Below are 26,310 nucleotides of genomic sequence, written 5' to 3'. Positions count from 1 at the left end.
TAAAAACCTCTCGAGAATAAATATCCCTACAGGATAGATGATTTCGATCAACTCAGGGCGGGTTTCTCAAGATAGATTTGGATAGTTATCACTGAAGATCGAGGAAAGACATCCCGGCGGCCTTCGGAGATATCCCCCTTTCGAACGAAAATTCCCTTGGGGTTAACAAATGCCCGGGTTTTCTGGATTTAATGAACGAACTTTCCACTCATACCTCGACAAATTTTCTTGGTATTCATAGATGCTTTCTCTCGAAGGAAGGGTGAAACACGGGGAAATAAATTTGTCTTGGCCCCTCGGACATGAAAGTTTATCCCCAGTTGGGAAAATTAATTTTGGCTTAAAAAATAAATTTTCTTGGACATATCTCGGGAAAAGCAGGTAGCCCCGGAAAATAAACGGTAAAAAAATTGGAATCGGACCCCCCGAATGAAATTCGTAGTTTCTTAGGATTGGTGGCTCTAAAACGTTCTTGAAGGATTTTCCAAGATTGCAAGGCCAAGGGCCCCAAAAACTTCAAAAGAACATCAAATTCTCATGGACCCCGGGAATGTGAAAAAGTTTCCAACTACAAAAAAGAGAAGCAAACCCCTTTGCTCAGTCTAGCGGTCCCGGCAGGGAGGTCGTCTCCCCGGTGCATCAAAGAATGGACCGGTGCCCGATGCGGAATGGAAAAGTGATTGCATGCATCACAAACTCGGTCCAGCTAAACTACCCCAGCATGATCGAACTAGGCTGGCTGGTGCCGCCAAAAATTGGAACATATCTATGGAGTTCGATGTAAATTTTCCCCGAGATCATAAGAGCCTAAATACTTCTTGAACGAAGGATCTAAACATCGACAGGGGAGATGCTGAGCAATAGGACTGGTGGCATAAACTATCATCTGGGAAGCATTTTTCCCGCCCTTAAAGCGGGAAGACTGTTTGGGGCCTTTTTCCCCCAAAAGAAACGATGAATTGACAAGGATCAAATGGTACGATCGCCGAGCGGGCAAGGAGCACCAAAATGTACCATGACTTGAAGAAGAAATTTTGGTGGGAAGGAATGAAGAAAAGTATAGCATCATTTGTTGAACGATGCTTAACTTGTCAGCAAGTCAAGGCTCTGCATCAACGGCCCTATGGAAAACTACAACCGCTGGAAATTCCCGAATGGAAATGGGAACATATAACAATGGATTTTGTGACGGGACTACCCAACTCCAAGCGAGGAAATACCGCCATATGGGTAATTGTAGATCGTATTGAAGGAAATTTCATTTGAACGGTTAGAGTATTCCATGGAGACGTATGATTTCACGTACGTATAGTTGGGCTAGTTTATCTGAACCGTACGTAATGGAAATTGGTATAAAATGGGCACTCTTGGTGAGGCGATCTACAATTACCCATATGGCGGTATTTCCTCGCTTGGAGTTGGGTAGTCCCGTCACAAAATCCATTGTTATATGTTCCCATTTCCATTCGGGAATTTCCAGCGGTTGTAGTTTTCCATAGGGCCGTTGATGCAGAGCCTTGACTTGCTGACAAGTTAAGCATCGTTCAACAAATGATGCTATACTTTTCTTCATTCCTTCCCACCAAAATTTCTTCTTCAAGTCATGGTACATTTTGGTGCTCCCAGGGTGGGCAGTGTATGGCGTGTCGTGGGCCTCACTCAAAATCTCGTCTCGGAGCTTCTCATTGTTAGGAACACACAACCTTCCTTCAAAGGTAAGTGCACTATCTGTTTCTTCACGGAAATTCCCTTGATTGCCCATCCTCACTTTCATCCGTATCTTTTCCAGTGTCTCATCTCTTCTCTGTGTTTCCACTATGCGGTTTCTCAAGTCTGGTTCTACTACTAGAGTAGCTATTATTCCTTGTACTGTCTCGGGCGATCGTACCATTTCCAGACTCAGCTTGCTGAATTCTTTTATCAGTTCTTCTTTTTGGGTGAAAAAGGCTGCTAAGGGCTGAGTCTTCCTGCTCAAGGCGTCGGCTACAACATTGGCCTTCCCAGGATGATAGTTTATGCCACAGTCGTAGTCCTTTACTAGCTCGAGCCATCTCCGCTGTCGCATGTTTAGATCCTTCTGTTCGAAGAAGTATTTGAGGCTCTTATGATCTGTGAAGATTTCACATCGAACTCCATAGAGATGATGTCTCCATATTTTTAGTGCGTGCACTACAGCAGCTAGTTCTAGATCATGCGTGGGATAGTTTAGCTCGTGGGGACGGAGTTGTCGTGATGCGTATGCAATCACTTTTCCATTCTGCATCAGGACACAGCCGAGTCCATTCTTTGATGCATCAGTGTAGACGACGTAGCCTGTTCCCGGTTCAGGGACCGCTAGTACTGGAGCAGTGGTTAGCTTCTCTTTTAGTAGTTGGAAACTTTTCTCACATTCTGGAGTCCATGAGAATTTGATGTTCTTTTGAAGTTGTTGCGTCATTGGCCTTGCAATCTTGGAAAATCCTTCAATGAATCGCCTATAGTAGCCAGCCAATCCTAAGAAGCTACGAATTTCATTTGGGTTGGTTGGCGACTTCCAATTTTGTACTGCTTCTATTTTGGCTGGGTCTACTCGGACTCCCTCTGCGGTTACGATATGTCCAAGAAAATTTACTTCGTCAAGCCAAAATTCACACTTGCTGAACTTGGCATAAAACTTCTCATGTCTGAGCGTGTCCAAGACAGCTCTTAGGTGTTCCTCGTGTTTCACCCTATCCTTCGAGTAGATGAGTACGTCATCTATGAATACCAAGACAAATTTGTCGAGGTATGAGTGGAAAGTTCTGTTCATTAAATCCATGAAAACGGCTGGGGCATTTGTTAACCCGAATGGCATTACTACAGATTCGTAGTGGCCATATCTGGTTCGAAAGGCCGTCTTAGGTATGTCTTCTGGCCGGATCTTCAGCTGGTGATAACCGGATCTCAAATCTATCTTGGAGAATACGCTGGCCCCCTTGAGTTGATCGAACAGATCATCTATCCTTGGTAGAGGATATTTATTCTTGAGAGTCAGCTTATTCAGTTCTCGATAGTCGATGCACATCCTTAGTGTTCCGTCCTTTTTCTTTACAAAGAGTACGGGTGCTCCCCAAGGTGAGACACTAGGCCGGATAAAACCTAGGTCCATTAGTTCCTGAAGTTGGACCTTGAGTTCTTCTAACTCCTTTGGAGCCATCCGATATGGTGCTTTTGAGATTGGGGCAGATCCAGGTTCAAGATCTATGGTAAATTCTAGTTTCCGATCTGGTGGTAATCCAGGAAGAGTTTCAGGAAACACGTCTAGATATTCGCGCACAACTTTCACATCTTCAGTTTTTCTCTCAGCTTCTCGTTCTTCCTTCAGATAGACAAGGTAGGCAGGATGGCCCTTCCTCATGAGAGTCGCGGCTTGTAGGGCGGAGATTACGGATTTTCGCTTCCCCATACTAATCCCATGAAAGCTCGTTGGTTCTTTTCCAGGGGACTGGAAAGAAATTTGTCGTTGATTGCATAAGATGGTGGCATGGTTTTCGGCTAGCCAATCCATCCCCAAGATTATGTCAACGTCTGACATTGACATGACACTCAAGTTGTTGGCTATGAGTTTATGATTTCCAAAAGAAAGTTCTACGTTCGAGCATAGGTATTTGATTTCCACAATGCCTCCTATTGGCGAAACTACTATAATTCTAGGTTCGGCTGGTTTTGTAGGTAGTTTTAAAGTATTCACGCAGAGTGCTGATATGAATGAATGCGAGGCGCCAGTATCAAACAGAAGAATGATAGGTATGTCAAGTAATTTTCCCATACCTGCCAAGTTCCCTTTGTTCTTCTCAGACTGGTTCCGGCTTAGTGCGTAAGCTTTGGCTTGTGATGGAAGGCTGGGTCGTTGTGGCTGACGATGTAGGTGTTGCTTATTTCCTTCCAGGGCATGCATTGCTCTCAGTTGTGGCCTTGCTCCCATCTCTGGAGGTTTGTTGGGACAGTTCCTTGCAAAGTGACCAGTCTTGCCACATGCAAAGCAAGTGTCAGTCCCTGCTTTGCAAATCCCCGTGTGTATCCTGTTGCACTTAGGGCAAGGAGGGAGCTTGGCTTGGTAACCTCCTACCGGATAGGAAGTAGGCGGTTTTCCCAATCCCGGAGCTTGGTTGGGAGTCTGCCATGGTTTCTTCGGTCCTTGAGCATTCTGGTTCCCTTCCCATTTCCTCTTATCCTTGAAGGGGTTAGGCTGGGCTTGAGATGGCGGTGGGACCACATTTGCCATAGGTTTTTCACTGGGCATTGCTGCCTCAATGTCCAGGGCTCGACTAAGGGACTCAGGGTATGTCAGTCCCCTGTGGCTTGCTAACGCCATCCTTATCTCGTACCTTAATCCAGTGCGAAATTTTTCAGCCATCTTCTCTTCTGTATCCACTTGATCAGGGACGTATCTTGACATTTCACAGAAAACACGATCGTATTCAGTCGCTGACATTTTTCCCTGCTTCAGATTGTAGAACTCCATCTCCTTCTTCTTGCGGTAGCTTTTTGGAATGTACTTATCATACACACTGGTCTTGAATTGCTCCCAGGTCATGTTTGCCAGTTGGTCGGGAGTCAAAACCTTCCTCCGTGCTTCCCACCAGAAATCCGCTGATCCAGTCAACTGGAAAGTCACACAAGTCATCCGCTCCTTGTCGGTACAGTGCAAGAAGTCAAAAATACGTTCTAGTGCACGTATCCATACTTCAGCCTCAGAAGGATCTCCCATTCCGTTGAATACCGGTGGGTTTTGTCTTAGGAAGACTTCTTCGATCCTTCGTTCCGGTATCCCCGCAGGAGGGGGCGGTGGGGGAGGTGATGGAGGTGGTGTGATGCCTTGCCACTCTTGACGTTCTCCTTGGACAGTTCGTGGCTCTCTTCTAGGCATTCTTCGGGGTCCTCTAGGCCTTCCACGTCTGGCTCTCATAGGAGGCATTCTGCTAGTTCAAGAAGGTCGTTTAAGCACTAGTTTCTCTTACGATAGGTGGTCGAGATTTAAAGGACACAATCTAAGGTATAATCATATATACATAACAATATTCTGGTATGTCTTAAAGATAGTAGGAACAAACATAATAGATATCATTCATAAGGTTGTCTTTGAAAAAGACTTTTATTACAGATCACATGCACACAAGACTATGCATAGTACGCCTATGCCGTCTATACTAAGGGGTACAGAATACAGATACTTAGGTTCCACGCTTCAAGAGCTACGATACAATCAAAGATAAAATAGAACAAAGCGTTCACATGGGGTTTATCTATAAGAAGTACTTGGACGAGGTACTAGCGTCAGATGGAGAGTTGCGATTTTCCTTGGACTTCTCCTTATTTTCTTCTTCTGGTTCTTCTTCTGAATCGTTTTCAGAATCGCTCTCTACATATATTTTTAGGCGAGAACCCTCACCCGGCTGGTATCGATCTTCGGATATCCCACTAGTTCGACGCGCTCCCCATTCTTCATAAGAATTCTTCTCTGGGACCACGTAGACACGATCTCGTGTATTTCCTTCTTCCTGCATTGGGGCCTTATCCTTTCGGTACCTCTTTCGAATTTTGCCAGAATGTTCTTCTGTCTTCTTTTCAGGTGGGGACTTTGTTGATGCAACCACCTTTGTTGTTTTAAGTGTGTCTCCTGCCCTATTTTGAGTGCGTCGCCACTGTGTGTAGCGTGATATTGAGGGTTCTCCTAGTAGAGTTCTCCTTGTTGGGGTCAGATTGCCCAATATTGGATACGTTCCTTGAGGTACATTCCGGTACACAATAAGGCAAAAGTGGACCTCTCCTAGGAATCGAGGAAATCCATTCACAGCGTCGTTGATGTAGTTTCGGGAAATCTGAATGGCCCACGTCTTCCATTTGTTGGGCAGTAATCCAATCAGACGTATTATCCCTTCGTAATGGGATACCCCATATCGGGTTGCCCTTTCCCAAAATATACGGGACTGAGCGAGAAAACTTCCCAAGTCTTCACCACAGTTACGGGCGTGCATCTCGTATTCTCGTATTATATTTTCAGGAGTCCTCCTTGGGGCATTGTTCCTTCCGGTTGTAGATCGGTTACGTGCCATCTACAAGAAGATGGTAATCGATCAGACTATATCACGAAGCCCTAATTCGAGGAAGACATTTTAGAGGGGCGTGCTTTCAAGTTTTCTTTAATCGTCAAGGCGAGCAGGGAAATCGTTGTGCATTATCGAGGATTATCTTTATAGTGAAGTAACTGATTCAGTAATTCTTAAGGTGATTGCAACAATCCACTTGAAGAATTACCATTCCAAATAAATTCCCAGGACGAACTGGAGGGGTCACAAGCGGTCCCACTTAAAACCCAGACTCCTAGACAGAACTTATCTGCACAGTAGTATCACTACTTAGGTTCGTATTGCTTGGATTATTTTTCTCTTTCAAAGGTTCCACCCTTGAAAGATATTAGTCTTTTATTCTGTTAAGCCATAAAGAGCAAGTTATCTTTCGTACTGTACTTTCAAAAAAGTTACCTCGTTCAAGGTTGAGCGCGATGAGATGGGGTGCTGAATCTCTTACGTGATCGGATTTTGGTCTAGTGATACAAGTCTAGACTTAGGGTTCAAGGAAGACTCTCGGGTCCAGAGCAGAATCAACCATGCTCTGATACCACTCTGTCACGACCCAACTTTGCTAAGTATAACTAAGCTCATTGGATTATGACTTGGGATGGAATAGAAGGACAATCTTTAGATAAAAAGGATTTTCACACACAATACTCGCTTAATCAATACTCGATTATGCAAAATCGAGTTAAGGTTCTTACAATACAACATAGCACACATCAGAGTTTCTTTAGAAATAGGGATCTCAATTTATGGAATAAAACAGCGGAAGCGACTGGAACGCGGTTACATGTATGAAGACATGAACCTCCGAGAGTAGTACACACTAGTAGGGTAGATTTCTTTATTCGGCATACAGTAGTAGGATAAGATAGTTGATTCAGCACACTCCACTCCATCAGAGCTCAACCTGCACATTTAGAAATACATGCAGGGCTGAGTACAGGGGTACTCAGTGCACACGTTGCCGAAAAATACAATATATAAAAACAAATATTGTCAAGCCATCATACAAGTAATACTCGGGGTTTTTCTGAAAATGACCCAAGCTTACTAAATTCTTTTACTTTAAAAGTTGACTGATCAGTCTTAGTTCCTTCTGTAATTCGCCATATCTGAACTTTTCTTCTGGTGCCGGGAAAGTGGCCACTTTCCACGAGCACCGGACCGGCCAACCCTCTCGATGACACACGGTCCATGTGTACACTAGTCCGAGTAGGGACTCTCCCCTTGCTAGGACCCGAATTCGATTTCTTACTTTATTTGGCATAGCACATTCGGTATAACCAAACAGATAGGCATCATACATAAAACAAAACATTTAAGGCATGACAACATTATTTTCATAATTAATCATCATAAAACAATACTTTATACTTTTATCCATTGTAGGATAAGAAAGTGCACCTCGTATGCTTCTTACTCCGTATGACAATATTAACCCACTTGGAGTTAAATTCCTTGCGATGGACCTTGTCCAATAAAAGATAATAAACTATTTAGCTTCAAAGAAATAACAATAGCGGATGATATGCTCTTAGGATATGCATCCTATTTTCCTTCTCTCTTTCATAAACTCATTCACTTTAATTAAACCCGTAGATTTAATTATTGGTATTAATTAATCGAGAGATTAATTAATTTAATAAACTTGAGGATTTACATACAAACCCACTTACTCAAAATTAATTCAAGAGAATTTTATCTCGAGCGATTAATTCAATCATAAATAATGAATTCCAAATAAGGACTAATTAATTTTAGTCTAACACTCATTTGATATTTGAAAGGCCCAAAAGTCAAGGAAGCAAAATCATTATTTCAATTATCTACTGAGTCAAACTAGCTGCTATACGTAACTTCTTTCTTATCATCATTTATCTCTATTCTCTTCCTAACTCTCTCTCTCTCTTTCTTTTTCTTTTCTAAATTTTCGCCACACAAGGTGCAGCCTCGAGTTTCTTCACGATCGGGAATTCAAACAACATCCGATTGTCACGAAATTTTAACCAAAGGTAGAAGACTCATAAAGGATCATTCTTACCGAAGGAGATCAAATTTTAACGGTTAGATTTTCCAGAAATAATTTCGGAAGTGGCTGTCGGTTTCTACAGTAGCAGCGTCGATTTTCTATACGATCGGGGGTTCAAACGTAGTCCGATCGTTCTGAAATTTTAAAGGAAGGTAAAAAACTTATCTAACTTCATTATGACCGAAGGAAATTTCATTTGAACGGTTAGATTTTTCGTTATAAACTTCCGAAGGTGCTGGTCAAACATTTAGGAGTTTTTCCTACTTTTTATGTGATTCCAAGACTTTGCACAAGTAGTACGTAACTTAGGCTCAGCATGAATTGGCACATGAATTTGAAGATTGGTTATCTAGGAGCATGCTTGGTTGTGATTCTATGTTCTATATGAATTCATGCTAACATGACATGTTTATAACAACTTGAAAGGATTTAGCTCGTGGTTTGATAATCATTACCTCGAGAGGATGATAAGAGATTTCTATGACGAGACTTGGAATCCTCCTTCCTAAAGAGATTTGAACACTTGGGAACTTCTTCGTCTACTTGCTCGAAAATAAAAGTTTGGAAGTGAAAGAGAATTTTGGGTAGGCGTCGGTAATGGAAGCTGATACCTTCCTTTATACTCTAATTCTCTACACAAGTTATGGCTGTGCGTCTTTCTCGGTAAATTATCCCAACATCATCATTGTTTTATTTAATTTCATCACGTTTGCAGAAGTAGAGTCAAGGAGCTTGTTTGATGGCGGAGCTCCCGGGATGGTGCAGGTGGTAAAGAAGGTCAAGTCTAGGTACTATTCATCTCTTCCCCACTTCCTATTCTTTTTCCCATAGGTAGATATATATTTATTTTACTAATTACCGTGGTCATTTTCTTATGTAGGAGGTTTTTCTAAAATGGAAGCAGGAGTTACTAATCGCTCGCGATGTCGGACTTTCTTTTATCATTGTAAACATTCAAATACCACTTGTTATTTTATGCATCTAGATTAGTGCATCAAATATGTAATTAGAACGGGGTATTACATTGTGTAGACTAACAAGGTAGCTCGGTTAATAATATAATGATATTAGTGTAATAATGTAGCTCGGATATTACTAACACAATCATCCAACCTGAGGATTCAAGATCTTAGATTTACTTTGATTTTTTACAGGATTTCACTAACTGACCACAATGCACCTCTATAAGATTGGAATAAGAAAGTTAGTTTTGATATCGTAAAATTTAATTTAAGTACTCCATGTTGTGCCCTTTTTGATGCTCTCTTATCTTGATTAGCCAATTATCTCAAAAGAATTACTAATAGCCAATTTGTGAGTGATCACACTCAAGATTAATCATTGATTGGTAATCTGTCATAACTGTATACAAAACTGTCATTATAAACTTAATAAATGATTTGACAAATATGGTGCTCCAAATTGAAGAGGAAGGTTGGCCGTCATAATAATAAACTCTGCAAACTAACGCTTTTTAAAGTGTACAATGGCCAAAATATATGACGTCGTAGATTTATTCATATTTTGTGTCTTTATTTTGCATTGTAAGTCTATTTTTGGGTAACCTGATAAAAAAATGCCTAAAGTCCGATAATACATAAAAAACTGAAGACGTGTATGATGCGGAATTTTTTGGATTGAAGGATTGACTGAAAATTAACAAAATTTGTGGATTTTTTTACAATTTACCCTTGAAAAAGGTATTATGTGCATCTTAAATGTAACTTCATAAAATACCTCTAATAAATATAAAAACATAATTTAGAATAAACAAGTTTTCATGATATCGTTATTCAATTAAGTACTCCTTGTTGTGCCTTTTGACCTTTTCTATGCTTCCCTTCGTACTCAAGATTATGGAATATTATGGAATAGCCAATTTTTATGTCAATTTTGAAATAGCCAATTTTTATACAGAATTGTTATAGTAAACTAAATAAGTGTTGCGACAAATATGGTGCTTAACATTGAAGAGGTAGGTTATCGTGTCGTCATAATAATAGCCAATTTTTATTGAATATTACGGAATAGCCAATTTTTATACAGAACTGTCATAGTAAACTAAATAAGTGTTGTGACAAATATGGTGCTCAATATTGAAGAGGTAGGTTATCGTGTCGTCATAATAATAACTCTGCAAACTAATTGTATTTAATTAATTTAGGTGTCCAAGTACTATTAGACCATGTTTATCAACAACCACTCAATCCGACCCAACCATCCATTTTTTTAATATTTAATTAATTTCTATTTCCTCCACATCAGTAATATTCATCCAACCCAACCACACATTTTTTTTTATGATTTATCAATGACCACCCAACCACATCAATATATAATCATTTTTATATTATTTAATAATAATAATATTAACATATAAAATATTTATTATTACATAATAAAATTTATATAAAAACACAATAAATAAAAAATTAGAAATTATAAAATAAACAAATAAAAAATATAAACTACAATAATTAAAAAATGAAATTTAAAATACATAATTAGTGCTAAACTAGCAAAGAAAGCTAAAAAAAATACTCCATGAAATTGTATCAAAGAAGGATTATGGGAGGAGAAAAGATAATATTTTGTTATTCAAAATTATAGCAAATGTGGTCTCTATTTGTGGATGATTAACAATTATAAAATTTGGTATAACTTTTATAATTTTTGGACATAATATATAAAAGATATTTAAATTTAAAATAAAATATTTATCAACGAATGAGATTGTGTCAAATGGCACAATCTCATTGGCTGATGTAATAAACGGGGAGGAAGACCAGGCGGTCTGTAGTTGGCCTCAAAGGGACCTTGATCGAAGAGAGAGAGAGAGACCGTGGGTTTCATTTTTCTTTTCTAATTCCTAAATGACGTGGAAGTCGACCACTCCCTACCGATATATATGGTTTTATGGGTGATGCTAAACAACCACATTATATACAATCATACAAGGGTATAAAAATAAATTTACGTGTTAATTATATAATTAAATATTAATTGTAGTTAGTGGAAAAAATAAAAAGACTTTATTACCCTCTGCCTTATTTTCGTTTTTTTTGAATCTGCATCCTCATCATTTTATTTTCAAATTTGAATTAAAGATACATGCATTCATTACAATTTTTATAGTTCCCAAAAAAGTGAAAAATCAATACACAAATTTTGAATATCTATTGTAGCAGCCATCTTTAATATGATATTGTAGCAACAAGCCAACAGCCGTATGACAATATCTTTACTTACAATATTCTGAATTAATATTGCTATTACTCCCATAGAACGACCGTATAACCATTTAGAAAAGAGGGAAATTTTTTTTTTTGTCTACTAATTTTGCCAAGTATCATTTTAGATCCCGTGAATTTTGAAAATATTATTTGAAGTCCATCAACTATGAGTTAATATCATTTGAAGTATTTTTTTTATTATTTCTAAGTTTTTCTGGACGAAAATACCCTTAATAGTCAATACCTTAAAGGGTATATATTTTTACTAAACTTATCATATACTCATATTTTTTATAAATATCTTTACAATATAATTTTGACGAATTTTCGAAATATAATTTGATCTTCAATTTTTTTTATATTAAATTGGCCGACCAGGAACGGAGGCAGCAATGGTGGAGTCAGAGGAGGCCACTTTCTTTTAATTAGTACTCCCTCCGTTCCGCTTAAGATGACACGTTTTCTTTTTTAGTTTGTTCCAACTAAGATGACACATTTCCTTTTTTGGTAACTTTCTCTCTCCAATTAATACACTCAACCACTTTTTCTCGCCTCCTATTAAAATATCCATCTTTCTTTATCTCTCTACTTTAATACTTACACCCATCTTCTCTCTCTCAAATTAAACACTTTAACAAATACTCCCTCCGTCCCAGATAATTTGGGACACTTTGACTCGGCACGGATTTTAAAAAATCTTTGGGAAAGTGAGTTGAAAAGGTTGATGGAATGTGGATCCTACTTTTAAAGTATTAGTTTTATAATAAAATGTGAGTATGAATGAGTTAGTGGAATATGGGGTCCACTACCAAAAATGATAAAAGTGAAGTGGGACAAATTATGTGGGACATCTGAAATGGAATACTGGATTGAATTATCGGGGAAGGAGGGAGTAACTCCTAAAATCCCGTGCCGACTAAGCAATGTGTCATCTTAGTCGGGACGAAGGGAGTAGTTGGGCCAGCTTGGATTAAAGGATGATAATATTTTGGGCTGGAATTAAGACTTTCTTGTGAGTGAATTAATTCGCAGAATTTTGTGAAGGTGAGCGGCCGCCGACCGACGAAGCCTGCGACCGCAAAGAATGAAAAGAGGTATAGAAGAGGCAATCCTTTTTTTTTTGTATTGAGTATCTCTAATATTATTTTGTCCTCAAATATCATTTTCCTGATTTTGTATATTTTTTAAATAACACATAATTTCTTAAATATAAAAATCATTATCTCCTCATTATATTGTGTTACTCCCTCCATTCCTTCATAGTTGAGTCATTTTTCTATTTCGGGAAGTTTCCTCATAGTTGAGTCATTTCCATATATAGTAACTTTTTCATCTCTCTTAATTTACTATCTCTTACTTTATTCTCTCTACTTTATTCACTTTTTACTTTATTCTCTATACCTTTTTCTCTTTCTTACATTTTTATCTATTATTTAACACACTCAACATTCATTTCCTAAACTCCGTGCCGAAAAGTTCCGCCTCAACTATGAGGAAACGGAGGGAATACTTTATTATTCACTACTAAATTCACAAATCTATATTTTATAGAATCAGGGGAATGATGAATTGTTAACTCATCATTTAATTATTAACTATAACTAATTTAAGGTCATAGGAACTAATTTAAGGTCATAGGATTTTAGAAAATGTGTGGTCTACAATTTGCCACGTGTAATTTTTGTTTTTATTAATTAAATTGAAAAAGATAAAAAAAAAACTTCAAATTAGGATTTTGGATGAAAATGTTAATATAGTGTTTCGAAAATATCAATACAATGTTTTGAGAATGTCAACACAATGCTTTAAGAATGTTAACTCATTGCTTATATTGACATTCTACATGTATTATATTGACATATTTTATATAGTATGTTGACATTTCTGCAGATGTAAAAAAATTAAAAAATTTCGATTTTTTTTTCAAATTTTGACGTCGGAACATATGCATGTAGGATATCGTTGAAATCCTTATAAATTATCTTTAATTTGATATATATTATATGAATTTAAAGTTTTGGGATTTCTTTTAAAAATTAGTTATAACTAATTTTGTAAATAATTGACATTAATACCTTTATTGATATTTTTTGTGCATAATATTAATATTCAGGATTGAATGATCTTCACCTTTAATTTCAAAATCTAATGCCTATCATTTAGTTGTAGTTAGCAATTTAAAGGTGAGTTAGCAATATAAGAACCATATTTCAAATACAAATTCTTTTACCTCGGTTAGAGAACTATACTTTTCTTTGTAAAATATTTATATTTTATTTTAATTATTTACAATTTGTGGTCAGCGACGCAGGCGGTGAACCCATCTATCACAAATTTGTTTCTCGGTCGAGAGGTGCAAGTAGGGAGGCTGCTCGATTTGGGGGAATATCGCCGAGAGAAAGGGAGCGAGAAGCGCTCTCCGGCGGCGGTGCTGCGTGTTGTCGGTGTGAGAAAGAAGAAGAGAGTAGATGGAGTCTTCTGTTCTAGGAATTTTGATTTAATTTGGGAGAAAGAGGGATGTAAGAGAGAGAAAAAAATGGAGAAGGAATTTTGGTTCTCTAACTTCAGTAACAAATTGTCGAGAGAGAGAAGGGAAAGAGAAATTTAGCCTCTGATTTATGGATTTTGAGAAGAAAGAGGCACACTTTGTGGCTTGGCCCAGCCAACTATAGTGGACACTCTAAGGACTAAGGAGAGAGAGAGAGATGATGTTCTTTTACTGAAATAATTGATCCACCAACAATTTAGATTGGGCTTCAACTGGGAATATCCAGACTCCTGATATGATAACTCTTTAAAGTCCTATATTAGTTGATATTCTCTAAATATTTTTAAAAATACTCATTATTTGAAAAATATACAGTTATATAATTCAATGCTTGGATTTTTCCTTTTTGAAATTTAGTCGCACATTTTCTTTTATTTGTACTACTATATCTTTCGAACTAGTAACTCATTTGTCGAATATGAATGTTTCATTTAGAGTGGGTTAGGAGGAGTACATTTCTTTTTTTGTTACTCCTATTATTAATAAATATTGTGAATACTTATTGTAATTAAACATCTATTCTTAACTATATACTCCACCCGTCACACAAAAGATGTCACACTTTCCTTTTTAATTTGAATATTAATGCCAAATAATAAAATAAAATATATTTTCACGTACATTTGAAAACGACATAATAATTTAATTAATTTCTAAAAGTTTGATAAAAGCAATAAAATTAAAATTTAAATAATGAAATGACCTCATTTTGGTACGTGGCCATGTTAATTTTGAGCCAAAGTTGTTTGGGTTGTGAATGATTTTCATATTATAAAATTTTAATCCTAACATCCCAATAAAATTACATGGTTATTCAGAACAATCCGCACATTTAAGATTAAATTGACATTCTTAGACGGATTGGCTATTAGACAAACACTCTTGTTATACAAACGCACATTTTCGTCTGTGCAGTCATTTTGTGATGCGTTTAAAATATTAATTGTGCTGATTATGTAATTTTATTCAGCACATCTCACTTTAGGAATTTGAAATAGATATGTGCAGACAAAAAGGACTGGGCTATGCATTTATTTGTTGTCCTTAAACTTGAGACTTGAGATAACTAGACAAATATTGGAATTAGTATAGGATTTAATTTGTTGATGGTAAAGAATAAATTTCTAAAAGTTTTATGCATGTATGATGTATCCCAAGGCATGAAAACATTAAGATAGAAATTATAGATGGGGAGAAATGCCATTAAAATGAATTAGTATTAAAATTTTATTGCTTTACTTATTTAAACCGATTAACCGATGTGTTTTGTCGATAATTGGCTAATCGGGTTGATTATGGTCAAGTGTTTGGACTAATTTCTTAGTTGATTAAATAAATTTAATTATTAATTGAACTGATCAATTACATACATTAAAATTATCTAATAATTTAAATGAATTTTTACAAAATCAAAACATTTAAACCATTTTAGCCTTTTCTTTTGTCTCATCTGCTGCATCAAAACAAAAGTAAGAGAATAAAAAGGGTAGGCCATCGTCCTCTTCTTTCGTCTCATCTGCAACTCTATTTTCGTCTTATCTGCAACTCTAAATATTCAATCTATGCAACTCCAATTTAAATTCTTACCATCAAATATTATAAAATGTACTCCCTCCGTCCCAAAATATTAGAACTCTTTCTTTTGGGCACAGGAATTTAGGAGATAGTGTAAAGTGGTGTAAATGGAGTTGGTAGTAAAGTAAATTTTTACCATAAATAGAAATGACTCAAATATGTTGGAACACCCCAAAAAGGAATAAAGGTCTAATATTATCTTGAGACAGAGGGAGTAATAGTTATAAAATGACTTATATCCCACATCTGAAAAAATAAATAAAACAACACATGCAAGAAAGTAGTTATACCAATTTGTGGACTAAATTTTAAGTATGAGTCCTTTTAAAATTTTAGTACGTTTTTGAAAAATTAAAATAACTTTTTTTGTAACAAAAGTATATAAAATCCTGAAAAAAAAATAAAACTTGTGTGAAACGCAAACCTCGTGTAACCACCTAACCGTGTCATGCGCCCAATTTTACACCTTATCCACGGTGCAAACCTCGGGCACCACATTTCCATAGTCATGCAACACAGTCGTACCGTGACTCCATGCGGTTCGTTTTTAAATGAGAATGGGATGCTGATACTCTTACACTCTTACTGCATTGTCTCACATGGCCCATAGTTTGTTGTGTAGCATGAGACCACGTATATTAATTTGTATGCCCGAAGAAAATTGGGTGCATGTTTGAAATATGAATTTTTATAATCAGTGCCGAACACAAGACTTGGTGATAGAGGGGCTTAAGCCCCTACAATATTTAAATTTTAATCTTTTTTTATAGCGATATCAATTTTATCCAAATTTTATGCAAATTATCATGTAAAGCTCTTGCTAATAATTTTAATCACCTAAAAAAATTTAAATTGCAATACAAAATTTTAAACATAGCCTCTATCTCTCTCTTTTTCTACGTTCACCCGTGCTTACAATCAATTCATATCCAATAAAAAACTCAACTGCCATAGAGACGCATGCATGCTGGTTTGGCATGCTTCAATTACTTGAACATCTCATAGACTCATTTAGACATGAGCCTAAATTGCAAAACACATCACTGTTCATATATCATTCTGCTTAAACTTTAATTAATCGGAAAATTCCATTATCTATCCCTCATGATAAAATTTAATTTCGAGGAAACTAAACTCCAAAGTCATTATAAGCTTATAGTAATTAATTACGGTACATAATGTTATATGCGTATTCGCACGTTTTGCTGGTGAAAACTGAAGTCATTGTCAGTGATAATAGAATTAATTAGTTTCACATGCATCTCAAATATGAAGTAGTTATATTACGTGTGTTTGAGATACAAAATTTAATAGCAACACTTCGATAAATAAAAGGTAGTAGCGGCGCAGCTGGAGATATAAAATGACTATTCCGAGGCGATTATTTAGTTACATTGGAGGCAGGAACGGAGCCAGAAATTCTGTATAGGTAGGGTAAAATTCCATACAAAGACATTTCAAGGATTTTAGAGGGGGCATTTATAATGGTATTTCAAAAAAAATTTAAAAATAATGATCAAAATAGCACTAATGAATTTTTTTAAGGTGGGGCATTTGCCCCTTGTAGGATGCATGTACATCCGTCCCTGATTAGAGGTAGCGCGGCGCTGGATAGGGCGTTGCGATGGAGGATTGTTGTTGTTTTGCTGCCTCATGCGCCTCGTCTAGCAAGGATCTATTGTGCCCTAATCATGTTTGATATGCAAAATCCATATTTGGCAAATTTAAAACTGATACCCTTGTAGGGTAAATTCTAATCTAACGTATTAGAATCAATTCTTTTATTAGGTTTCATTTTATCAAAATATTATTTATATTAATTTTCAAATTGATATTTAATCCGGACAAATTTGACAATTCTATTTTTTGTCGTTAAGTCATGGAACCACCCAATTAATTAGTGGAGTATATTATCGAGAATGTTCAACATTTTCCATTTAGAGTGTAGTTATAGTGATTAGATTTCTTTAAATATATTTTTTTGGCTTAAACCCACACGCAGAAACTATATGAAATATTCCCCATGCCTTCTAAAAATACTCCCTTCATTTCATAATAAGAGTCTTGTTTTACTATTTCGATCCGTTCCACAATAAAAGTCTTATTTCACTTTTATCATAAATAATAAGTAGGTTTCACATTCCATCAAGTGTGACACATAATCAACTAACTTATTCAATCTACTTTTCTTTACATTTTTTAAAATTCGTGCTATAATTAAATAGGACTCCAATTATGAAACAAAGAGAATAATAGCTTTTGAAATGACACAGATTTTAATATAAAATTAATAATACAATAGAGATAGAAAGAAAAGTGTTAATGTGACTAAGGGAGTAGTAGAAATAATGAGGTTCCTCTCAAAGCTATTTTTATGACACATCCTATGAATTTTAGTATGGTTGAGAGTGTTTCTATAAAATATGCAGTTAGAGTATCCACAATGGCTTTAGGCCAGTCATAGGCCAGCTAGAGACTAGCCACAAACTCCTCCTGTCACATCATCAGCACTAAAAATTTTTCTGCCACATCATCATGACAAGCAACTGGACAAGCAATAGACTAGCCACATCATCAACACTATTAAAAAAGACAACTAAATTTACGGAATTAAACACAAAATACGGAATTAAATGTACGACACATCTACGGGAAAATGCAATAATTTCATTTAAATAAAAAAAAAGTGCGTCCAAAAAAGAATTACATGATTAAAAAAAATACATAATAAAACAAAAAACAACTATCGCCGTGCAGTCCTCCGCGCCCACAACTCTTCAATTAAATCCTTTTGGAATTGGATATGGGCATCCACTTGGCGCATGTCAGCATGTGCCTGGAGGCAGCCCGTTTCATCGTGAGGTACACCCCTTCGTACGTTGGGGGTGGCTACGCCATGGCTTGGACCGGCTTCATCGTCATTGGCCCAACTAGTCATTTGTACACCTTCATCTTCGACTATCATGTTGTAAACACAGATATCAACACTCTAAAACGTCAACGATACGCATAAACAACTCCTTGCGCATCCTAAAACGCCACCTGAACAGGTTGGCATTAAACCGCAGCTGCTCTGCGAAGTAGTCGTCATATAGCCACTGATGTGCAGCTACGTGATCCCGAGCAATCACTGCTCGGCGGTGTACAATGGGTCGAGGTCGAGGCACCGCCGGCTGCAAAGCACTTTGTATTAGTCGGTCTATCTCACCGGACGTATAAGCCTCCAATGCTTCGTCCATTTTTCGTTCGTACTCCTCATCACTACTATCACTACTACCACCCGCGTTACTCATTTTGTGTTGTTGCTCTTGTACAGAAATTAAGAGAGAGAGATAGCTCGTTAACACAAGAAGTGCAAATGAAAATGACGTTCAAATCGCGTATATATAGTGTTTCGGAAATTAAAAATAAAAATGCGCGCTGGCCGATCGCTTGCCGCTCACCAGCCTACAATGGCGGCAAGCGGATCTGCGAGCGCTTCGGCTAGCGCCCAGGAATCTGCGAGCGCTCGCCGATTCTCTAGCCGATTCCATGCTCGCCGATTGCAATGGTTTGGCGAGCGGACCGGCCAGCGCTGGGAATCGGCTAGCCGATCGCTCGCCGACCATTGTAGATGCTCTAACAATACGTCAAAACAGCACTGAATATGCAGCCTCAAAGCGCGATACGTCAAAATCCAGAATAAAATACCGTACTCAGAAGTTTCTTCAATGCTAACAACCATTCAACTTTACTTTTTTGTATTTTGAGATTACATTAAGTCCGAGATCTTTGTGTTGTTAGAGAAATAAGAAGTGAAATGGAAGAGATATACAAGTGCCATGGAGAAAGAACTCGTGGTGAATAGTGAATAACTTCATCCGTATGCAATTTACAGTGACCGAACCAGAAACTGAAATGAGTCGGGTTGATTTATTTTAAATAATTATTGTAATTTAATAAAATATTTAATTTTTTATACTCCGTATAATATATTTATACTCCATCCGTCTCTTAAAAATACAAATTCTTTCCTTTTTGATTCGTTCCCGAATAGTAGAAACTTTTCATTTTAGGAAATTTCTCTTTATATAAAGGTGAGACTCATTTTTCACTAACACACTTTTATTTCTATCTCTCTCCAACTTCATCAATTTAGCATTAAAACATACTCCTATATTGTTTCAAAAATTTCTATTTTTTAGAGAGCAGATAACATCTATAATAAACAAAAATCCAATAATTCTTCACTCTCAAATTCATATTCACAAATTTAAAACTAAGTGCCTTACTTAACTCTAAAATAATAAATTAAATTATAATTCACATATCACTATCATAATGAATAAGTACTTCTACACAATTTTAGATTGAATAAATAAATAACATATCGAGTCTCGTCAGTTCACTCCCTTAAATATTTGATCATTGACTTAATTAAAAAATAAGCACATGTATAATTTTATTTTAATAAATATGAGTTTGTAAATGAAAGCTACTGTAATTTGTAATTGTATTATATTTAAATAGGAAGTGCGCAATATAGAAATGGATTGAACTTATTAATAGTACTCCCTAGAAATTGTATTAGAAGAGTAGTCCTATTAATAATTCGTACTATTTGAGAAAGGGAATTGAACAAAAACATCCACTAGAATTTATATAGACTCTGCTATAGACTTTTCTCTTTACTTACTTTTATAATACCCTCACACTTCCCCAAAATCTCAAGCCCCTTCTTCTTCATCTTTATATTTCCATCTCAGAGACAAACTCACAATATTTCCATCTTTATATCGAAAAGAGCTTCTTGAAACAAATTTAAACTTTCCATGACCAATGAAAAGCTCTTAGATCTATACATGAATAATGAAACAATTCCATGAACTGAATCTAAATTTTCAATAGAGATGGAAGAACTTCTAAATAAGATTATAAACTATTTATGAAATTGAAGATGGTTGCAAGTCAAGTTTTGGAACTTCGGATACTCAAATTTATGTGCGAATATTTGAAAGAAGATATCAATTAAATTAAAGGCAATAGTGGTGAAAATAAGATATCTATCTACTAAAAGAAGATACTCTCTACAATACATAATAAACAAGGAAAGATCAATGAAACCAGAATCAAAGATGCGTACTATAATTAGAATAAATATTCTATGTAAAAATGTAATTAGAAGAAAACAATGAATTCAATAGTAAATTTTAAAGTATTTGAAAATGTACATATAAAATCTTTTTATGCATAAGGGAAAAGTTGTTTCCTTATCAGGCTAAGTTGGGCTTGTGTCACAAAATGTTCATATACAATCTTTTTATGCATATGTCATTGGGTTTAATTATTTACCACTTTTGAGTTGCTGACTTATGGCCCATATTGGACTTGGGCTGTCAAAAGAAAACAGATGAATTAATTAAATTTAGAAATGAAGAAAATCTATAGAGTCATAAGAATTGCTTTCTATTATAATCCACCTATCTTTATCAAAGATTCAAGGCTTTTATATATTGTAACTTACTGAATTTAATTCAATAATTATTTGTGGGGTTTTAAATTGATGAACGTGCATGCATCAATATTGATAGTAATTACATATTTCAACACGAAGAATAAGGACCAAGAATCATATATTATTGAACGTTAGACAAATTGAATATATATCTAATTATAGGGTGTCGTTTGTGTGCTAACTATCTTAACGTGCTACTTGCTAACTAAATCAATATACTATATTAAAAATCTCAACATAGTAACACGAGTATATCAACACAAATTTATCTTGATATTTTACTTAATGTGCTACTTGTTCAGTAATCAACACATTATATTAAAAATGTCAACACAATAACATGACTACATGAGTATGTCAACAAAATTTTATCTTGACATTCACAAAATAGTGAAATAAGAGAGATAGAATAAAGCAAGAGAAAGATGAAAAATAGTGAAATAGGTGTTTATAGATTGTAGGATTCATATTACGAATGATGTGTAAGATTTCTATTTATTAAATATTTTTTATGTTTAGACTTAGATCTAATTTTAGGGATAATTTAAAATAATAAAACTAACCTATATCTTGAGAATGACTAATGGACAATTAATGTTTGGCCATCGGCCACAATATAAGACAAAAAGCAGGATAAAAAGAATGGAAACAAAAGCTAAAAAATTTGTAATAAGCTACACATAATAAAATACAATGCTAGGTTGAAATATCAATCTATATATAGTACAACGCAATAAAATCTTTACTACTATTATTTATGTATAAGATTAAAATACTCCACAACTTGTATGCTACTGGCTTTTATTTATTATACTTTCAAGTTTCAACAACTATGACAAAAGAAAAATGCAAAGTTCCCACCCATAAAGTAGCAAGTACTAGTAAACAAATTAAAACCAAACATAATCCAATGAACATGAAATCAAGACTTTTATTCCATTACAAGAATAAAAAAAGTTACAAACAAATAGTAAAACCCCCAAACAATAGATCAATACATCATCTTATTTACTACTCATTTCGCTGACTGTGTTTCCAGGTCGTCCCGAAAAAAGTAAAAATAAAAATAAAAATAAATCTCGACTCTTTAATCTAATCTCGATCAAGATTAGCAGCGTGGCATATCCGGCGGTGGCGGCAGCAGCTTCTCGTCGCGCCCCGGCCCGTCCCTCACAATGAACACCATCCCCATTCCCCAGCTCACGTGACGCTCGAAATGGCAGTGCATGAACCACACTCCTACAAACACACCAACCAACAATTAATCATAACTCATTAATAAAATTAATCAAATGCAAAATAATTAATTAAATATAAACCTGGATTATTAGCCTTGAACCTAATCGCAGTCCATCCATTTCTCGGCACGGCGATGGTCTCCATCAACGGCGGGTCGACGAGATTATAGTTGGGCGGGTCCCGGGTCCGGTTGAAGTTCCCGAACCCGGATCCAACTACGTAGAAGCTGTACCCGTGCAGATGCATGGGGTGATCGATTCCTCCAACGAGATTTGTACCTTGGAACACGAGCTCGACAGTCGCGTTGAAGTCGAGGATGTTGACGGAGGTCCCATTCTGCGGGCGGGCGAGATCTCTAGGAATGGTCTGCTGCGTGTAGTTGAAGGGGAAGGCCGGGTTGTCCGGGAAATCGGTGGTGTAGACGCCATTGATCCTTCTGTAATAAGCCTGGAGGAAATCCGTCCTCGGCAGCTGGAGGGTCACGTTGTTGACGCTCGCCATCAGCCTCTCCGAGAACGGCCCCTCGCAGGAGTCGTTCGCGCAGGGGCGGAGGTTGATGGAGAGGGTGAAGAAGAGGATGTCGGAGATGTTCTTGGGGACGTCGACAGGGTACTTTTTGTTTGCTAGGCTTCTTAATTGGGTGGTGAAGTTGTGGGAGGCGGCGGTGCTGTTGAACGGCGGGAAGGAGGGGAGGGCCGGGGAGGCGGGAGGGGTGTAGTTGCCGGCGTACTCGAGGATGGCGGTGGTGGTGGTGTTGTCGAAGTCCCCGCCGCTGGCGTAGGCTCTTGAGGCCATGTAGTAGTGGCTCGGGGGCTGGTTGGCGACGAGGAGGAGGTCCATGGTCTGGCCGGGGGATATCGCGATGTAGTCGCTCGTCAGGCGCTTCGTGTAGGCGGCGTCAGTGCCCACCACGGTCACGTTGTGGTTCGCGATTTTGAAGAACATGATGTTGTTCATCACTGCGTTTACGATGCGCAGGAGGTAGGTCTTTCCGCTCTCCACTTTTAACCTGAATGTATCTGTGACCAACACCAGGTTTCTTAATAAAAGTTGACCAAACAAAAAAAGTTATCCCAGAAATGGTAAAAACACTCATTTTTTCCTATAAACTAAACCCATGTCAATTGCCATACACAATTGATGTGGGACATGTTTTCTTGTACTGAAATTCGTAAATAAAAATCCACCTTGTCTTGAGCACGGATACAAGTCCCCGGGTTGGCCATTGATGAGGAAAGAATTGGAAACTTCTGGGTCGCTTCCACTACCGAGGAACTCCTCCATAATTTCCTGAATATCGCCATTAAACCAGTCTCCTGCAATACACGTTCCAAATTCATAATCAGGTTGAGATAAGTTTCCTTGCACTGAAGTCCGTAACAAAGCGCATACAAACCTAGTAAGATGGGAACTTCATGATGAGGCTTAGGAAAAGGATAACTCTCTCTCCTCGGAGGCAAAATAACAAGGGCACCATAAACAGAATTGCGATACCACTCGCTATGAGCGTGCCACCACAGAGTTCCTTCCTCGTCCGACAAGACAATCCGCTGGCTAAACCTCGTGCCAGGGCTAACAGGGCATTGTGTCACAAACTCTGGGCCATCTGACCATGGATACCTCGGCATTTTGACCCCATGCCTATAACATACAAAAAAATCAGTACTAGCAAAAATATATTTAATGATATAACATGTCAAGAACACGATACAGTAATATTTTTTACCAGTGAATGGTTATATTATGGTCAGCCCTATTAATGAGATCGACTATGACCAAATCTCCCCTTCTAGCATATATCGTTGGCCCCGGGAACTGTCCGTTTATCGTTAGCATGGTCTTGTTCGTGCAAAGCCTAGAGTGTGTAGAGTTTCTCAGCTGCAACAAGTTAATTAGAGTTTGATTAGCTTTTAATTAAATCAATATTACTAAAAAAATACTTAGTAATTATGATGTCTTCTTATACTTACTTCAAACCTATAGCGACGAACTGCGGCATGGCTCGGCGTTACTCCTCCGAGCAGAACAATACCTAAGAAACAGAGGAACAAAAGCTTTGAAGCCGACAACATTTCTTCTTTAGTTTTCTTGATGTTTTAATTGTTTTTGTGTGTAAATATTTTCTTGTGTTTGTTGAGATTGGAAGGAAATTGTGATGAGTATTTATAAGGTGGATTCAAAGTTTACATGAATTGACTTGTTCCCAACAAAACAAAAGCGACGGCTGCCCTTTTATTATTTTATATATCAAGCTAATAATGAGTCGTCGCTGCGGATAGAACATATGCATGGACTTATGTCCCTTCCTAAATTCAGAGCAAATTATAGGAATAATCATTAATTTTGATCAAATTCTAATTTATCCCATAATTTTAAAATTAGTTGAAAAATTATGTGATTTGGATTTATTCATAATCATTCAATAACAAAATAATTCGATGTTTTTCTAACAAGCGATGCCCATTATTATGAATGGGCGATATCGTTTAACTTACAACAAATGACGTCCATGTATGATCGTAGTTGTCATATCAGTATAATTTTACTACTTACAAATACAAACTTCATGTACTTCATGATTTTTTCGACCGATTTTAAAATTGCAGAATGGAATATAATTTGATCAGACTATATACAATTTTTACCGCTATTTTCCCTTAAATTTAATATTTTCAGTTATCCGGCATATTTGACCGATTTGCTCACAAAAGTTTGCAACTTGTTGATAGTGGTTGCATATATATGTTAACTAATTTATGGTAAAGTACATTTCTTGTTTGAGAATATATATGTATTTCGGTTTTTTGTTGTTGTTCTTGTTTTTTTCTAAGTTGTTTCATGTGAATGAATTAATGTACGATTGTGGCCAACGAGTAGAGATTATTTTTTATTACTTATTTGTTTATTCTTGAAATGAACTCAATCATTAAATACACCAAGGCTGGAAAATGTTTCCATTTACGGTGGTTAGAGATTTTATTAGTTTTTAATCGTACATTAATGTGTCGTAATGCGTTCCATTATCATACTATTTATTGATACTATTTGACCACTCAAATTGGTTATGAGTGTTTTAAAAAAAATGTTTCACATATTTATGAAAAAAAATCACACTATTATTTTACACTTTTATTGACTTTAATAGATGGCGGGAGAGTTTGGACAATTGATTTTTTTCAAAATAGGAAAATCATTCAATTGTGTTGAAGAGTAGGTACAGTGTGACCGGTTACCGGCTGCTAATGATAAATTGTAGTATTACTATCAATTAAATTTTTGGGTCCATTTCTTTTCTCTATTAATATACTTTAGTACTACTATATTACTAATTTAATCCAACTATATCTAATTCTTAACAAAAAAAAATGTTAAGCACATGTTTTCTGTCCCAATGTATAATAAGAAAGTTCCATTGAATGTTTTCTAGTTAGGGACTAGGTTAACTGGTCATTTGTCAATCTAAAAAATTAGTTATTTGAATAAAAATAAGAGTATGGTATTTGTTAAGCTGTCATCGTCAATTTTTTTATTTTCTGTTTTGTTAAAGTTTCAGTATTATTTTGCTCTCACCAGCACGCACAATGCATTCTAAATTCAATAAAATCGAAAACTTCCCTTAGTTAATTATTCATTTGCTCTATATCATATATTCATATTTCAAGTACCACTTTCGTTTTTTTCATATACTGTATAGTACAGTAGTATTATTTTTTCTAATTTCCTTAAGACTACCAGATACAAGAATTAGAATATTTATGCGTTGCAATTAGGTGACATATATTATTACTTCATGTTTTTTAGAATGAAGTGACAAACAAATTGTGACTAAAAATTACAAGTGGAGATAATCATGACTCGGAATTTAGGTGGAATTTTTAGCAGCCATTGACGAATAACTAATTCGACCTATTTTGACACGTGTTACTTCGAGGCAGCTTCAAACAGGATTGTTCGATTTGTATAAATCTAAGATATTCATTTAAAAAAGAGTGTAAATACCATACATAATAGGAGTAACTAATAAGTCTCTGCGTATAATATATTGTTTCACGTAATATATTTAAAATGTTAAGACATACGACTATTGAGATTTT

General features: G+C 36.3%; 1 protein-coding gene and 2 long non-coding RNA genes across 6 annotated transcripts; 1 reads left to right on the top strand and 2 right to left on the bottom strand.

Moving 5' to 3' along the window:
- Positions 1–6,718: 6,718 nt before the first annotated feature.
- Positions 6,719–7,882, bottom strand: LOC125191655. The gene is made up of 2 exons (XR_007171198.1): positions 7,503–7,882; positions 6,719–7,005 (listed from the first exon to the last, which is right to left on the bottom strand). It is a non-coding gene; the product is annotated as an uncharacterized LOC125191655 (long non-coding RNA).
- Positions 7,883–7,948: 66 nt separating this feature from the next.
- LOC125196437 lies at positions 7,949–9,265 on the top strand. 4 transcript variants are annotated; one of them, XR_007171893.1, is made up of 4 exons: positions 7,949–8,279; positions 8,554–8,767; positions 8,843–8,915; positions 9,008–9,265. It is a non-coding gene; the product is annotated as an uncharacterized LOC125196437 (long non-coding RNA). The 4 variants fall into 4 exon arrangements; XR_007171891.1 differs by having other exon boundaries at positions 7,951–8,279; positions 8,554–8,721; XR_007171892.1 differs by having other exon boundaries at positions 7,953–8,279; positions 8,561–8,711.
- Positions 9,266–21,888: 12,623 nt separating this feature from the next.
- On the bottom strand, positions 21,889–24,360 carry LOC125192457 (laccase-14-like). The gene is made up of 6 exons (XM_048090035.1): positions 24,187–24,360; positions 23,943–24,094; positions 23,613–23,857; positions 23,404–23,532; positions 22,297–23,235; positions 21,889–22,216 (listed from the first exon to the last, which is right to left on the bottom strand). Exons 1-6 carry the CDS (start codon positions 24,286–24,288, stop codon positions 22,086–22,088), a joined length of 1,698 nt encoding a protein of 565 aa, XP_047945992.1. The 5' UTR covers positions 24,289–24,360; the 3' UTR covers positions 21,889–22,085.
- Between the last annotated feature and the right edge of the window lie 1,950 nt (positions 24,361–26,310).

The sequence above is a fragment of the Salvia hispanica genome, chromosome 6 (genome assembly GCF_023119035.1).
Source record: "Salvia hispanica cultivar TCC Black 2014 chromosome 6, UniMelb_Shisp_WGS_1.0, whole genome shotgun sequence".
Classification (NCBI taxonomy): Eukaryota; Viridiplantae; Streptophyta; class Magnoliopsida; order Lamiales; family Lamiaceae; genus Salvia; species Salvia hispanica.
The sequence above is the reverse complement of the archived record's forward strand: the minus strand, read 5'-3'. Positions and strand labels throughout refer to the sequence as shown.

Bases quoted from the DNA above. Each gene is read 5' to 3' on its own strand.
- LOC125192457 (XM_048090035.1), bottom strand. From the start codon at position 24,288: ATGTTGTCGGCTTCAAAGCTTTTGTTCCTCTGTTTCTTAGGTATTGTT. The intron at 23,533-23,612 runs GTTTGTATGCGC...CGTGTATTGCAG, and splicing joins TGAAGTTCCCATCTTACTAG to GAGACTGGTTTAATGGCGAT. The intron at 22,217-22,296 runs GTTTATATTTAA...GTGTGTTTGTAG, and splicing joins GTTCAAGGCTAATAATCCAG to GAGTGTGGTTCATGCACTGC.